Genomic DNA, 17,389 nt, shown 5'->3' on the forward strand with positions numbered 1-17,389 from the left:
TCAGATCACTAGGTTGGTATTTTACACTGTTTATTTTGTTTATATCATATATTGTCTGTTCATTTTACATATATTTACATGAACTGTATTATACACCATATTCCTTAAATCATATATAAAGTTACATGTATTACATATTCTGTTTACTTTATCTGAATCAGTTTATGTGAAACTTTATTTCTAACCCCTGGTGTTGTGAATCAGTTTATTTATATTTCTTTGTGATGTAAGTCTATCTGTGCTTTGTGTTGTTTGGCTAATTAATGAATGAATAAAGTTTCTAAAAAAAAAACTTTCTGTGATGGGGGGGGGGGGGTGATCTGTTTGTTGTAGTGAGATTTCTGCTGTTTAGTTGTGTCATGTGAGGATCCTTGTTTCTTATAGAGAGCAATGGAAACACTAAACACACACAATGTGAGCAATAATTAACACAAATGCTGATGGAAAAAAAAGATTATATTTGATTGGGTTTTGCCGTATTACTGGACCGTAGAACTTCTAGCTGGTGTGCACATTCACACGTAAGGATCCAAGAGCCTTTTCACCATCTATTAGTGCTGAGGTTGATGAAGGATAAAGGCATGGATGATTTCTGTTCAATGAACAAAACACAACACAACATCTTTCCACACCAAAACAATAAATACAACAACAAAAGTGCTGCGTACAACTTAATGGGACGTTTAGAAGTAATGCTTCAGGCCTTCCTTTGGTCCCGTTCATGAAAAATATGATTAAATACAGAACAATAAACCATTTCACAGGTTCCTCTTTGTGGTGCTGTCGGCTTGTTAACAATACAGCTTGGTCTGTCGAGTCAGATATGAAATAAATTAGGATGCACTGCGTTTAAACATCATCTAATCATACAAGACAAACAGACAAACTTACTGGTGTGTCAGCATGGTCTCAAACAAAGGGCTTGAAGAGGACACACCCACAGCCTCCACTTCTCTAGTCTCCTCCCCTGTGACAGGTAATTCTCTCCACCCACTCCCAGTCTCATAGAATAGATATTTGGGTTTGAGATTCTTGAGCAGCTGATATGTGAAGTATCACAAGAAAAATACAATTGATCCAAAAAAATATATGCAGAAAAATGTGTTTTTTAAATATAATGTCTGGTTTAAACTTTACAGATTCATACAGATAAACATTGATTCAGGACATTAAAGTTCTCACTTGACTGCGTGAGGAGCTTCAGAAAAAGAAGGCATCTTGAAATAAAGTGCTTAACTTTAGAAGAACATAAAAAGATGTAGTTTGAGTTTCTCCTTTTCTTCACTTCTCTTCACTACATTTCACGTTTGAACAATCTCGACAAATATTAACAATTAAACAGCTTTCACTTTTCACTTTCTTCCAACTTTGTCGTGTTCAGTGAGAGAAGTAAACTTTCCCTGTGATGCCAGGATTTACTACGATAAAGATGGAAAGAGCTTAAAAGGTTAAAACAGAAACGCTCCATGAAAACTTAATAATAGTTCTGGGTCCATGTAGAACGGTGGCTGGGTTTGAATCCGGAGGATTTGTTGTTGTTGTCTGTATAGAAAACCCTCCACTGCATCGTGCATGTGTGAAAGGAAAACTGTAGAGAAAGTCTGGAGCCGATTCTCTGGAGATTCGCCACAGGACATGTCTGAAGACTGATGTAGAAGTGATGGATACCCGCGTACATTGGACTTTCAGTGGAGACCTGAGGTCCACCTACTGGTCAGATTGAAGTCTTTGGCTGGTGAAGACGAACTCAAGGTCTGTCTCTTTATTTCTGATCAATTTTGAAGAAGATGTCCCTTTTCTGACCAAACTCTTCTGTGGTGTGAACGAAGCTACTCTGACCCTAAAAATAAAATCAAAATATTTCATCACACAGCTTCTCTTTTGTTATAGTGAGATTTCTGTTGGTCAGTTGCATCATGTGAGGATCCTTATTTGTTATGAATAAGCTTTTGTCTCAGGATTCATATGCTCCTCCTCCTATAATCAGTCCTTTCCCTTATATTCATACATTTTACACATCCTCAACAAGCTTTCTGCCTCATGCGCCCGGAATAAAGTGAATAAAGTGCTGAGATCTGAAGTGAAAAAGAATTGAAAATTCAACAGGTAGTCAACTCTTGGTTTGCTGCGTTGACGTCTCTATGAGTTAAATGCATAATGTCCCAATGTCCACATCTGTGTCTTGCTCCTTTCTCTTTCAATGATGGTTTATTCTTTGCATCAAGCTGCGAAGCAAAGAGACAAACAGACTTTATCATACTGTGTGCAGAACATTACTCACACATTAGATACAGGATATTGTGGCACTAGGCAGAGTTGTGCAAGTTCACACCTCTCATTAACTAGTTCAAAGTTCAGTTCATTCAAGTAAACATGAATAGTTCATGTTCAGAGTTCACCATTTAAATTCTGAACGAGTTCATAGTTCAGTTCATTTCATAGTTTTAAGGTGGAAAGTGAGAATGAAAGACTTAACTTGTTTTTTAAAGAACTGTATCCATCGCTACCCCTTGCCTTTACTGTCGGAATCTTTATCAGACAGTGTGTAAAAATCCCTCAGATAATAATAAGTTGCATCGGCTGTAGTCGCTGAGTCTGCGTCTCTGCTTTCACTTACAATTTGTATATGTGACCAAGAGCTGTTGTGTTGCAGGTATGGCCTGCCCCTTTAAGGAAAGTGTGTAGTGTGTGACGTAGTGCACCTGGGTATCATGGGAAAAGACGCTCAAAGTGTGTGTATAAGGAGAAGTGACGGACCACCTAGAGGTGATGAGAGTGTTGCTCCTGCTGTATATCCGAGAAATAAAGTGGCCGCATTCCAATTTAAGAAACATCTCCTCCTCCTTATCCACAGAGTGTTCCGGACGGCTGGTTACCGGCCAGACAGCGAGCCAAGATAACCAGTGAGCTGAGCTCCCGACTACGGCTCAGAGCCAAGACACTGGCCACAGAAGAAAACACTTGGAATACGTTGCTTGTTTGGTCTACATGTGTGTGCGATGAATCATGGGTAACGTAGTGCGAAGTCGAGTTAGTTGGTTTAGGTTAGGCTACATCGCGGACATTTCACGGGCACTGAGCAAAGACATGGTTCAAGCATTCGATTTAGACGGCGTCTTTCCTCAGGAGAAAGTATAGAAATGTCCTGAGGGTCAGTGAACAGGTAGGGGTGGGGCACGTGACAGTTCAAGGCCAATGGCTGTAGGGTTTTGTGGGATGGCAGGCTCTCATTGGCTGATGAGTTGGCGTGTCAAGGGTGAATGAGGAAGTGGAGTGAAGAACATACTTTATTCTATTTTATTTTATTTTATTCTATTTCTTATATATTGTTGTTTTTCTTATATTGTTGTTTTTATGTTCAGTGCACCAACGACACCAAGTCAATTTCCTATATGTGCAAACATACCTGGCAAATAAAAGAATTCTGATTCTGATTCTGAATACAGTGGTGGATGATAGGAGTGTCGGAGTTACGAACAAGAAGTGTGTCGTGTTCTTTGTACTTAAATAAAGCTACACATAAAGAGAGAAGTTTCCTGTCGTCTATAAGCGAGGATGCTACAATATGAATGTGTTCAACGTTCAAATTCATTATTTGTCATTGAGTTGCGTTCAGTTCATCATTCTCATAAAAGTGAACGTGTTCAATAAACGCCTTCTTTTGCGTTCGTTCATGCACAACACTGATGAAGAGTGACTCACGTGTCAGCGTCTGCAGTTTGAAGAACCTCAGTCTTCTCCTGGTCTCTGTGTGACAGTCTGAAGGATCTAAGAACAGTTAGAGCAGAATATAAACGTATATAAAGATGGACGATATGAGGGCAATCCAAAAGTGAAGCCAGAGCGTCTCAATAGTCGACAGTTATAACAGATTCTGGTAGAAAGACGTACCTGCTCCGTAGTTTTCGTACTAACAGGACAGCTAAAGCTGAAGCAGTGAAAAGGAAGGTTACCTCCGCAATCCACGTCCCGACTGTGAGACAAAATGGAGGAATTGTTCATATCTTACACTCAGCGAGCTGTCAACAGGTCAAATGAGAGACTTGTGAACGTCAACTTACCGAAGCTTCTGCTAGCAGATCCAGATCCCTCATCCAAACCTGGGACAAAGAAAAACATCAGAATCATTCAGTAGTTATCAGTCTATGAATGTGTGGCTTTAGAAGTGTTTCTCACCACTAGTAGGCGTCAGTTTCACGTCAGGAATCTCCACAAACGCCTCTTTACGACACGAGAGCACCTGCGCTGCACATCCAACCCGTGTGCCGGCGTCATGGAAACCTGCCAACACGGCTGTGGCAGTGACAGTGAATGTACCGTTTGTGTTGATCACCAGAGTTTGGTTCTGTGAGAGGTAGAAGTCTTGCTGTGTGAGGTTGAGAGTTACGGTTGGAGCAGGTCGTCCTGTGGCGGAGCAGGAAACCAGGAACTCATCAGTGGAATTTGATTCTCTCACGTGTAGAACGGGTTCATGAAGCTCTGGGGACAAAAGAAAAGGGTCAGACTGTAAAATGACATTAGTGTTATTTTCTTGATTCAACCCATGTAATGTAAAGTCAGTCTTATTTCAAACTAGAAAGTACAAGTCAAGGTTGAGTTCAACAGGTTTATTCAGTCAGGTTCTCACCATAGACCTTGAGGCAGGTTCTGCCAGTGAGCGCTCCATCAGGGTTGGTGAAGAAGAGGCAGAGGTAGCAGCCTTCATCCTCTTCCTCCGTCACATTCTTGATCACTATGGAGCTGTTGTGCAGTCCACCATCTTTCACTTCCACTTTGCCTATGAAGTCTAAGATCACCGGGGAGCCAAAGATATCGTTGAAGCCGGCGAGATTGATCCCCCCATCCTGCGTCTGTTTCTGCCATGTGACATGTTCCACATTTTCTGACTTAAGGATCTGACAGCTGAGGAGAGCATCTTCTCCCACTGCCTCCTCCACAGTCTCCACAGACTGGATTACAGATGTTAGACCTACAGGAGAGGACAGTTGCACATTCAGATGTTTGGTTTCAACAGAGCACGTTTGGTAGAAACACGTTACATGTACTCGATTAGTTTTCTCATTAAATTGTACTTCTGAGAATAGTCATTTTAGTAGTAAAGATTTACTCTATATAGAAGAATAAGTTGTTCTTGAATGTCTGCATCTTCCTGTCTTGTGTTAATCAGGTGAGCATTTTGAGGCTAGATTTCAGAGGTCAAGGTATTTTGCCCTAGTTTTTAATATCTCACTTTATTAATTCAATCAATGTGCACTTTACAATGTTATTACCTCTTTATATCCTGTTTGAACACAATTCATTCTAATGAAGTGTCACCACTTGAGTTGTTTTTTATAAATCTTTATGTTATGGGGTCAATCCTTAATAAAAAGCTTTCGCTAAAACAGGATAGTTTTAGCAGTGTTATTTTCCCAGTTATACTTGTGGTAATGTAGATATAAAACCACAGCTCTAATTTACCTGACAGGACGGCGATGCCTAGAGGATGCGGCGAGTCGGCTAAGTTTATTTAGGAACACCGTATAGCTCTCTCAATCTCCCTCTCTCTCTCTCCACTGCCAGTCCTGGAAGTGTAGCGTGTGGACGCCAGGTGCTGGCCAGCTGTGTGTGTGTGTGTGTGTGTGTGTGTGTGTGTGTGTGTGTGTGTGTGTGTGTGTGTGTGTGTGTGTGTGTGTGTGTGTGTGTGTGTGTGTGTGTGTGTGTGTGTGTGTGTGTGTGTGTGTGTGTGTGTGTGTGTGTGTGTGTGTGTGTGTGTGTGTGTGTGTGTGTGTGTGTGTGTGTGTGTGTCAGTATCAGCGTAATCTCCCCCAGTCAGCGTGGACCAACACAATAATGGGAACAGGAAGGCTGGGTCTCTGCTTTATTTGAATGAATTGAAGGGCAGCCTTCTGGCAGGATATTTACGATCACTGTTTTTCCCCACCTTTAGATTTCATTTAGATTATTTGGCCTTGTTTAGATTTAGTTTCTTTCTGATTAATTGGTTTGATTTCTGTTTTCTTTGTTTTCTTTGATTAAAAATTGGGTCTGGATCTTTTAACTTCTCTCTTTTTAATCTGGTATTTATATCAAGTACAGGCCAGTCCTCCACACTTTGCACATGATCCTGTGCTGTTTGATCAGTCTTTTTAAATCATTTGTACAATTTGAATAAATTGTCTATTTCTGGAATATCAGCCTTTACCTTGGATATATTTGGTGAACCCGAATTGGCATTCAACTGTCACCCTAACTTTTGACCAATACATTTGTATTTATTCTTATACAAGTACTTAGTTTTATGAATACTTTTACTTCAAATTGAGTCATTATAATCATAAAGTAACAATATTTTTACTTGAATACTATTCTTGTTTAATATCTCTCCACATGTGTTTAGAACAAAGGCTGCTTGTCTGAGCGAGGAAGTCTTCACAATACCCCAATAAACAATCAAATAAAAGACACACAGCGAGCGCACATGAGTCTTTTCAGTTTAAGACAAATAAATCAAATTCAGCTGAATTAAAGTAATAATCAGTGTTCTCACCTTTCTGGAAGAGTCCAAACACAAAGAGGACACGTGTGAGTGCAGGTTGAATCATCTCTCTTTCACACTAGGTCCGGGTTTTACAGTTCATCGGGGTTGATCCTCATCTGCCACGCCTCCAACAGGTGGATCCATGAGTTATTGGTCGGTTCCAGATTGGTTCACAAAGCGCCTCTGTGTGAAGTGCGGTGAGACATCGATATAAAGCGGGGTTTCCCTGTCTGCTGCTTATCACCGTGTGACCTGATGATGGTCCTAACCCTGAATAAACTCTGTTCACTCAACAGGCTTCACGAACCGATGCGCATCGTTCACAGGAGACGCAGCGACTTATGGAGAAAACACTTTGCGTGGCAAGATCCACGCAAAGTGTTTTCGTGTGACGCTGGTGATCAACACAATGAACTGAACTGAGCTGTGTCGAGTGTGTTGTTGACGTGACACGTGTGTGACGACTGACGAGGCAGATGTGGAGAACTGACTTAACGTCTTCGTTGTGGAGCAACGCGCTGTGTCTTTCTTCTCCTCGGTCAGAGGACCACGTCCACGACCAAAAACGTAAATCAATACCTATAAGTTAGAGTGCTACGCCCAGAGGTAAACCTGGAACAACCAATCAAAGAGCAGCCTCAGATCACGAGGTTGATTATACACTGTTTATCTAGTATAAGGGTAGATGACAAATAAGGGTGAAACAGTATTTTTTTAATAAAGTTCTAATGAGGATTACAGTTGTATGAAATTAGAATGTTCAAATGCTGGAATTTTTTAAACTGCTAGTGTTCTTTGGATTTTTTGTATAATTTCATTGTGGTGTGACTGGCCGTCACACCACAGGCCATTTTCATCCTTGTGGCCATTTTAAGTGATTGCTATACAAGACTGACCTTAGCTATTATGCTAACTGAATAATAACACAGTTTAACCTTAATAAGTTTAATTAAATACAAATTTTATAAAAAATTAAAAAAAAATTGTACAATTTTTTTGGTACACATTTTTAACTACAGCCGTCACACTACAGGACTTTCAAAAAAATGACACATTCATTGTCTGACAGAAAGAGTGAAATTTATGAAATAAATCAGAGGTTAAAAGTCACCTTTCAACATACACAGTACATTCCAATATCTGGGGGGCTTCCTGGTAGTGGGATAAACTAAGGCCCCCTATGGTTGTCCATGTTACTGCCGTTTCAAAAATCTGATTTTCCATGTCACACCACAGGACAGCATCTGTGTTACGAAAGTTATTTTGCTGTAAAAACTAATATACTAGTTTTGTGCATATTAAAACCTAATATTAATAAAGTCATTATATACTATAAAATGCCAAGGCAGTTATTACATGCTCCAGATATTTCTGGTTCATTTTGTTAATATGTAAGTTTAATGCTTCACCTATGTTACAGTCACACCGCAGCACATTTTACGTATTCACCTTAAAATATAATCAAAACATAACAGATATTTCATACAAAATCATAAGTTTAAAACAAAGTACCCTAATATGCATCACATCCATTTGTTGTTTAAGTGGTTAAATGCATCTAAATAGACATTCACACTTAGTTACAGAAAAATCATGCGTCATGTCATCCACCCATAAATTGTTCCGTTAATATTACATATATTTACATTGTCTGTATTATACACCATCTGTTCAAACTCCTCATATCATATATAAAGTTACATGTATTACATATTCTCTGTTTACGTTATCTGAATCAGTTTGTGAAACTTTATTTCTAACCCCTGGTGTTGTGAATCAGTTTATTTATATTTCTTTGTGATGTAAGTCTATCTTTGCTTTGGGTTGTTTGGCTAATTTATGAATTAATTTAGTTTGTTCATAGAGAGCAGCTGTGTGACTTAACTGTTTTATTTCTCCAGTGATCTGCTGTTTAGTTGTGGTAAGATTTCTGCTGTTTAGTTGTGTCATGTGAGGATCCTTGTTTCTTATAGAGAGTAATGGAAACACACCAGACACACAATGCGCACTGTGGCTTTGTGAGCAATAATTAACACAAATGCTGATAGAAAAAAAACTATTAATTATATTTGATTGGGTTTTGCCGTATTACTGGACCGTAGAACCTCTAGCTGGTGTGCGCATTCAAACACAAGGATCCACAGCCATTCAACCATTAATTAGTGCTGAGGTTGATGAAGGACGGAGGAAACAACAAAAGTGCTGCTTACAACTTAATGCGACGTTAAGAAGTAATGCTTCAGGCCTTCCTTTGGTCCTGTTCATTAAAAAATATAATTAAATAAAGAACAATAAACCACTTTACAGGTTCTCCTTTGTGGTGCTGTCGGCTTGTTAACAATACAGCTTGGTCTGTCGAGTCAGATATGAAATAAATTAGGATGCACTGTGTTTAAACATTCACTCTAATCATACAAGACAAACAAACAAACTTACTGGTGTGTCAGCATGGTCTCAAACAAAGGGCTTGAAGAGGACACACCCACAGCCTCCACTTCTCTAGCCTCCTCCACTGTGACAGGTAATTCTCTCCACCCACTCCCAGTCTCAGAGAATAGATATTTGGGTTTGAGATTCTTGAGCAGCTGATATGTGAAGTATCACAAGAAAAATACAATTAATCCAAAAAAATATATGCAGAAAAATGTGTTTTTTAAATATAATGTCTGGTTTAAACTTTACAGATTCATACAGATAAACATTGATTCAGGACATTAAAGTTCTCACTTGACTGTGAGGAGCTTCAGAAAAAGAAGGCATCTTGAAATAAAGTGCTTAATTTTAGAAGAACATAAAAAGATGTACTTTGAGTTTCTCCTTTTCTTCACTTCTCTTCACTACATTTCACGTTTGAACAATCTCGACAAATATTAACAACTAAACAGCTTTCACTTTTCACTTTCTTCCAACGTTGTCGTGTTCAGTGAGAGAAGTAAACTTTCCCTGTGATGCCAGGATTTACTACGATAAAGATGGAAAAAGCTTAAAAGGTTAAAACAGAAACGCTCCATGAAAACTTAATAATAGTTCTGGGTCCATGTAGAACGGTGGCTGGGTTTGAATCCGGAGGATTTGTTGTTGTTGTTGTGAACACGTCTGTATAGAAAACCCTCCACTGCATCGTGCATGTGTGAAAGGAAAACTGTAGAGAAAGTCTGGAGCCAATTCTCTGGAGATTCGCCACAGGACATGTCTGAAGACTGATGTAGAAGTGATGGATACCCCCGTACATTGGACTTTCAGTGGAGACCTGAGGTCCACCTACTGGTCAGATGGAAGACTTCTGGTTGGTGAAAACAACTCAAGGTCTGTCTCTTTATTTCTCATCAATTCTGAAGAAGATATCCGTTGTCTGACCGAAATCTTGCTTTTTCGGTCCCTAAAAATAAAAACAAAATATTTCATTACACAGTTTCTCTTTAGTTGTAGTGAGATTTCTGTTGGTCAGTTGCATCATGTGACGATCCTTATTTCTTATGAAGAGCACTGAAGTCACGTTCAGACATTACAGCAGAATATTTAAATTGACAATTATGGTCATAATTGGAAAATAAATGAAATAATAAAAAAATAGAATAAGTAAACAAATCACAACTTCTGTTTATGATACAATGATTGCGGTCATGTCAGAACATAGATGCAAACACACACACACAAATGTGCCTTCTAGATATGTGAGTAATAAATGCAGCTGATTTGTTCAATATAACAAGAAAAACAGAGTAAACAATGAAAATAAATATGCAGAACAAAAATATAGTTTATAATATATAATGTCTGAGGTCCACCTACTTTTCATACTGAATATATCTGGCTCTTGAAGACGACGCAGGGTCTGTCGGTTTATTTTTCATCAATTTCGTAGGAGGTGCCCCTCTTTTGGGCCGACTATTCTCTGGTGTGGACAAAGGTACGTTGACCCTAGAAATAAAAACAAAATATTTCATTACTCAGCTTCTATTGCACAAACAAATCATCCACACTGGTGAACATCAGGCAGGTTTAAATAAAGTTTGAAGACCAGTATATGAAGAGCGACTCACGTGTCATCCTCTGCAGTTTGAGGAACCTCAGTCTTCTCCTGGTCTCTGTGTGACAGTCTGAAGGATCTAAGAACAGTAAAAGCTGAATATTAACGGTCACAGACTCTAACATAGAGGATATAGACGTATATAAAGATGGACGACATGATGGCATCCAAGAGTGAAGCCAAAGCGTCTCCATCTCCCTCTGGTGGCTGGCTACGATGAGAAGTGATGTTTCGACCTGTGACTCATTCTTGATACTTTCACCTCTTCCTCTGTTTCTCTGGAGCTTCTTCTCATTTCACCTACTTTCTTTCCCTCTGTCCCTTTGTTCCTGCCATCTCTCTTTTTCAGTCCTGATGATGATACTTTGGATCTCAGCCTTGCTATAATTTACTGCCATATCTCCAGTTCATTTCCTTATTGATCCTTATGCATATTTGTATTTCGGAAAATATATATTTGTCCAAACGCTAGTTTATAATATATAATGTCTGAGGTCCACCTACTTTTCATACTGAATATATCTGGCTCTTGAAGACGACGCAGGGTCTGTTGGTTTATTTTTCATCAATTTAGAAGGAGGTGCCCCTCTTTTGGGCCGATACTTCTCTGGTGTGGACAAAGGTACTTCGACACTAAAAATAAAAACAAAATATTTTTCATTACTCAGCTTCTTATGCGTATTTGTATTTCAGAAAATATATATTTGTCCAAACGCCAGTTTTGATCGTAAGTTTGATTTTGGTGTAGAGAGATTTCTGCTGGTCAGTTGCATCATGTGAGGATCCTTATTTCTTATGAAGAGCAATGAAATTACGTTCATACATTAAAGCAGAATATTTAAATTGACAGATATGGGTATAATTGGAAAATAAATGAAATAATTAAAAACTAGAATAAGCACACAAAGCACAACGTAAGTTTACGACAAAATGATGGAGATTCTGTCAGAATATAAATGTGCGCACACACACACACACACACACACACACACACACACACACACACACACACACACACACACACACACACACACACACACACACACACACACACACACACACACACACACACACACACACACACACACACACACACACACACACACACACACACACACACAGTAAATGTGCCTTCTAGAAATGTGAGTAATAAATAACGCTGATTTGTTCAACATTACAAGAAAAATACAGTTAACAATGATAATAAATATGCATAACAATAAAATATAGTTTATATCATATAATGTCTGAGGTCCACCTACTTGTCATACTGAATTCTTCTGGCTGTTGAAGACGACTCAGGGTCTGTCTCTTTTCTCTGCTTGGATTCTGAAGGAGGAGGAGTCTTCTCTGATGTGAACAAATGTTCTTTGACCCTAAAAATGAAAACAAAATATTTTATTACTCAGTTTCTATTGCACAAACAAATCATCCACACTGGTGAAGGTCAGGCAGGTTTAAATAAAGTTTGAAGACCAGTATATGAAGAGTGACTTACGTGTCAGCGTCTGCAGTTTGAGGAAACTCAGTCTTCTCCTGGTCTCTGTGTGACAGTCTGAAGGATCTAAGAACAGTTAAAGCTGAATATTAACGCTCATAGACTCTCACATAGAGGATATATACTGTATATAAAGATGGACGATATGGCAGCAATCCAAAAGTGAAGCCAAAGCGTCTCCATCGCCCTCTAGTGGCTGGCTGTAATATTATAGGGGGAGGGATTTATAACTTATATGAGGGATTTATAACTTATATAAGTTATAAATCCCTCCTCCTCCATGTTAGTGGATGGGACATGGTCCAAACTGAGTGAAAGCACATATCAGAGTTCACACGCACAGATTCACAGATTCAGGTTGAAAGACGTACCTGCTCCTTAGTTTTTGTATTAACAGGACAGCTAAAGCCAAAGCAGTGCAAAGGCAGGTCACTACCACAATCCACGTCCCGACTGTGAGACAAAATTGAAGAATTTTTCATGTTACACTCAACAACCGTCGACCTGTCAAATGAGAGACTGGTGAACGTTAACTTACTGAAGCGTCTGCTAGCAGGAATCTGCACAAACGCCTCTTTACGACGGGAGAGCACCTGCACGGCACATCCAACCCGTGTGCCGGCGTCATGGAAACCTGCCAACACGGCTGTGGCAGTGACAGTGAATGTACCATTCGGTTGATCACCACAGTTTGGTTCTGTGAGAGGTGGAAGTCTTGCTGTGTGAGGTTGAGAGTTACGTTTGGAGCAGGTCGTCCTGTAGCGGAGCAGGAAACCAGGAACTCATCAGTGGAATTTGATTCTCTCACGTCTAGAACGGGTTCATGCAGCTCTGGGGAGAAAAGAAATGAGTCAGACTGTACAATGACTTTAGTGTTCTGTACTTGATTCAACCAATGTAGTGTAAAGTCACAGTCTTATTTCCATTTCATACTAGAAAGTACAAAGTCAAGGTTGAGTTCAACAGGTTTATTCAGTCAGGTTCTCACCATAGACCTTGAGGCAGGTTCTGCCATTGAGCGCTCCAGCAGGGTTGGTGATGAAGAGGCAGAGGTAGCAGCCTTCAACCTCCTCCGTCACATTCTTGATCACTATGGAGCTGTTATGCAGTCCACGACCTTTCACCTCCACTCTGCCTCTGAAGTCTGAGATCACCGTTGAGCCATTGATATTGTTGGAGGTGAGATATCTCAGCCCATCCAGAGTCGGTTTCAACCATTTGACATGTTCCACATTTTCAGACTGTAGGATCTGACAGCTGAGGAGAGCATCTTCTCCCACTGCCTCCTCCACAGTCTCCACAGACTGGATTACAGATGTTAGACCTACAGGAGAGGACAGTTGCACATCCAAATGTTTGGTTTCAACAGAGCACGTGTGTGCAGGAATAAAGGATGTGAGTCTGAATGCAGAAGTCTGAGCTTTACATTTACTTTAGCTTGAAGTATTTCTTTCTCAATTGCTGTTTCCTATTTTATATATTTAAACTTTCAAAAATACAACACAGCAAATTCCTTGTGTGTTAACCTGCTCGGCAATAAAACATGATTCTTGTTATCTCTCTCTCTCTCACTGAGACACACAATTATGACCATTTTCAAAATAAACCCTGAACATCACCCAGTGTGTATGTAAGCTACTATATTTAGTCACCTTATTCTGAAAGGTTGGTCAGTGAATCTGTTTCCTTTCATCATAAACAGTGTGTCTGCATGGGACCTTTATTGTGAAGGTTCACTTAACTGAAGTGTTTTATTGATTTATTAGCTGGACTTTGTGCTGTGTGTTCCTGGTTCCAGATCTTATTTCCCTGTGACTTCTCAGTGAAGGTGAATTAAACCCTCGGCTACATGAAGACCACACAACTGAGAACAGTGTAGGTTCGTCATACAGGGCGCTGGGGCGCCGCCCACCCTACAATTTTGAGATGAAAAAAAAAAAAAAAAAAAAATGACATGTCAAAAAACATTATATATCAAATAATTTAATAAGAAATGTACTGTTTTAAAGCGTTAAATGTGTGCCGGAGACCGTAAGCCCCGGTCAAAACCACTTAATATATTATATTTGGTAATATATTTGCCATTCATTATCACTGAGAGAGAAGCCACTCCTCCCTGTGGGCGCCGGGCAAGTGGAAGTCTATGGAAGCCAACAAAAGGGGCAGGAACATTTGAGCAAGGACAGCTTCTCAATGGCGGATGACAGTTCGAGCCATGGGCGCACTTCACTTGCGCCTACAGCCAATGAAAGGGTTTCTTATACATCATGCTGACAGGACTGTCCAATCAGAGACCTTATCACTGATCTACAGGAGCTGCATAGTTAGCAGATACTTTTAATCTGCACGGAGGTGCAGCTCCGGTCCCGACGCACTGAGTGAGACAGGTAGAGGACAGACAGTGGACAGATAGAATCATTGTTGTTTACTGTGTCGTGTGTGTAGTTTTATCGATCAGTAATAATCAGCTGAAATTTTTAACCACATGTTAACGTGCATGGGGACGTGCTCCTCCGGGACCGTCCCCGGGGACGTCCCGGTCTCGGTCCCCGGGTGCACCTCCCTCCGGTGCTCCGGAGACCGGGACGTCCCCGGGGACCGGAGCACCTCCCGGAGCACCGGAGCACCTCCCCGGGGACCGGGACGTCCCCGGGGACCGGAGCACCTCCCCGGGGACCGGGACCGGACCGGGACCGGACCGGGACCGGACCGGGTCCCGGACCGGAGCACCCCGGAGTTTTTTTTTTCTCATTGCGGTGGGCTATTTAAACCGCGCCGCCCAAGTGCGCCCCCCCCCAAAAAAATTTCACCAGCCGCCACTGAGAACCTGTGACACACAAACAGCAGCAGTGTGAACCGGTGTAATATGCTGTGATTCATGGATTCACCTTTCTGTGCAAACTGTCAACAAGTGTTTGCTTTCTCTCTCTTTCTCTCTTCTGACCCACAGACTTTACGTTTGGTATTTCCTCAGATATCACTTCTCCCCGTGACAAAGGAATAAACCATTACTTTGAAGGGGTGAGACAGGTGACAGGTGGATTCACGTTTCAGTCAATCAATCTATTCAGCCAGTTTCATTAAGTATTTATACATTGAATTAATAATATTATACTTTTCTTACCTGTCTGGAAGAGTCCTAACGCAAAGAGGACGAGTGTAAGTGCACAAATCATCTCTGTCCCACAGTGTCCATGAAAGATCAAAGTCCAAAATTAATATTGTGCGCTCAGAGCAATCTAACATTTGACTCCGCCCACGTTCTTCTTCTTCTGTTGTTTAATGTCGGTTAGCAAACAACTTATCGGTGCATTACGGACACTTCACTGCCCGGAGAGTGGAGCAGTAGATTGGCAGCAAACACAACTAAACTAAAATTTCATTATTTCCTTACATCCTGTTTCTCTTAAATAGTTCATGAGAAGATGATGTATATTCTTTCAAGTTTGTTTAATGTGATATTTTGCTTTTTATCTTTTAATCCCAATGGTAATTCCGTTCTTTGCTCATTACATCTGATCATTCTATCAATACGTGACTGACAGTTTCTGGTTGATTGACTTGTTCGCAGAGTCCATTTTATTAAGTGATTAATTTAATCCCGAATTCTATACAAATGTCTTCCTGTGTCATTTAAATCCCAGTGTTCTGGTCATGTTTTGTGACTGAGTTCGTGAATGACTAACTTACTGTGTTTTCTTTCTTCTTTGGAAAATATATAATTGTCCAAATGCCATATTTGATTGTAAATGTGATTTTGTTGTAGTGAGATTTCTACTGGTCAGTTGCTTCATGTGAGGATCCTTATTTCTTATAAAGATCAATGAATGCACGTTCATGAATTACACCAGAATATGTTAATCTACTTTTCACATAATGGGGATAAATGGAAAATAAATAAAATTATTAAAAACTATAATTAGCTCAAAGCACAACGTAGGCTGATGATACAATGATTGAGTCAACACACAAGCACACACACTTAATGTGCATTCTAGCTAGGTGAAGAATAAACAAATAATAATATGTGCAATATGCTATACAGTTAATCAAAACAAATATGTAGGGAAAAAAAGGTTTTAATATATAGTGTCTGATTAAAATTTTACAGATTCATACAGATATAAATTTTAGAAGATAAAAAAAGATGTAGTTTGAGTTTCTCCTTTTCTTAGTTTTTCTCATCAACATTTCACATTTGAACAGCCTCAACAAACATTAACAACTAAACAGCTTTAACTTTTCTCTTTGTTCCAACTTTCTCTTGTTCAGTGAGAGAAGTCAACTTTACCGTGTGCTGCCAGGATCCACTACCGTAAAGAGGAAAAAAGATGCTCAGGTTAAATCAGAAATGCTCCATGAAAACTTAATAATAGGTCTGGGTCCGTATAGAACGGTGTCTGGTTCCAAAATTGGAGAATTTGTTGATGCTGTCTGTATAGAAAAGCCTCCACTGCATCGTGGAGCCAATTATTTGGAGATTCACCACAGGACATGTCTGAAGACTGATGTCGAAGTGCTGGATACCCCGTACATTGGACTTTCAGTGGAGACCTGAGGTCCACCTACTGGTCATATTTAATTCTTCTGGCTGTTAAAGACGATGGGCGGTCTGTTGATTTTCTCTGCTGCGATTTCGAAGGAGGTGACAGTTTTCTGACCGAACTCTTCCCTGGTGTGAACAAAGCTACTTTGACCCTAATAATAAAAACAAAATATTTCATTAATCCGCTTCCATTGCACGAACAAATCATCCACAATGGTGAAGGTTAGGCAGGTTTAAATAATATAATGTTTGAGATTATGTCAGAACATAGATGCGCACTTAAACTGACACACACACAAACCCACACACACACAACCATACAGTAAATCTGCCTTCTCGATGTGAGTAATACATACCGCTGATATGTTCAACATATCAAGAAAAACCCAATAAACAATCAAAATAAATATGCGCAACAAAAATATAGTTTATAATATATAATGTCTGAGGTCCACTTACTGGTCATATTGAGTTGGCTGTCGAAGACGACTCAGGGTCTGTCTCTTTTCTCTGCTGCGATTTCGAATGAGCTGTCTGTTCTCTGACCGAAGTGAACAAAGGTACTTTGACCCTGAAAATAAAAACAAAATGTTTCATTACTCAGCTTCTATTGCACACACAAATCATCCACCCTGGTGAAGGTTAGGCAAGTTTGAATAAAGTTTGAAGTCCAGTATATGAAGACTCGGCTACTTGAAGACCAGACAACTGAGAACCTGTGACACACAAACAGCAGCAGTGTGAGCCGGGTAATAAACTGTGATTCATGGATTCACCTTTCTGTGGAAACTAACT

The 17,389-nt window shown here is 39.9% G+C and overlaps 2 protein-coding genes across 2 annotated transcripts; both read right to left on the reverse strand.

Moving 5' to 3' along the window:
* Positions 1-4,011: 4,011 nt before the first annotated feature.
* On the reverse strand, positions 4,012-6,589 carry LOC132996992 (OX-2 membrane glycoprotein-like). Its single transcript, XM_061067364.1, has 4 exons — positions 6,530-6,589; positions 4,628-4,969; positions 4,177-4,479; positions 4,012-4,100 (listed from the first exon to the last, which is right to left on the reverse strand). Exons 1-4 carry the CDS (start codon positions 6,582-6,584, stop codon positions 4,012-4,014), a joined length of 789 nt encoding a protein of 262 aa, XP_060923347.1. The 5' UTR covers positions 6,585-6,589.
* A 5,891-nt stretch (positions 6,590-12,480) lies between these two features.
* LOC132996993 (OX-2 membrane glycoprotein-like) lies at positions 12,481-15,233 on the reverse strand. The gene is given in 5 exon segments (XM_061067365.1): positions 12,481-12,501; positions 12,603-12,724; positions 12,727-12,879; positions 13,037-13,372; positions 15,173-15,233. Coding segments are annotated over 5 exon segments (684 nt in total). The 5' UTR covers positions 15,225-15,233.
* Between the last annotated feature and the right edge of the window lie 2,156 nt (positions 15,234-17,389).

Source organism: Limanda limanda, chromosome 23 (assembly GCF_963576545.1).
Source record: "Limanda limanda chromosome 23, fLimLim1.1, whole genome shotgun sequence".
In the NCBI taxonomy this organism is placed as follows: domain Eukaryota; kingdom Metazoa; phylum Chordata; class Actinopteri; order Pleuronectiformes; family Pleuronectidae; genus Limanda; species Limanda limanda.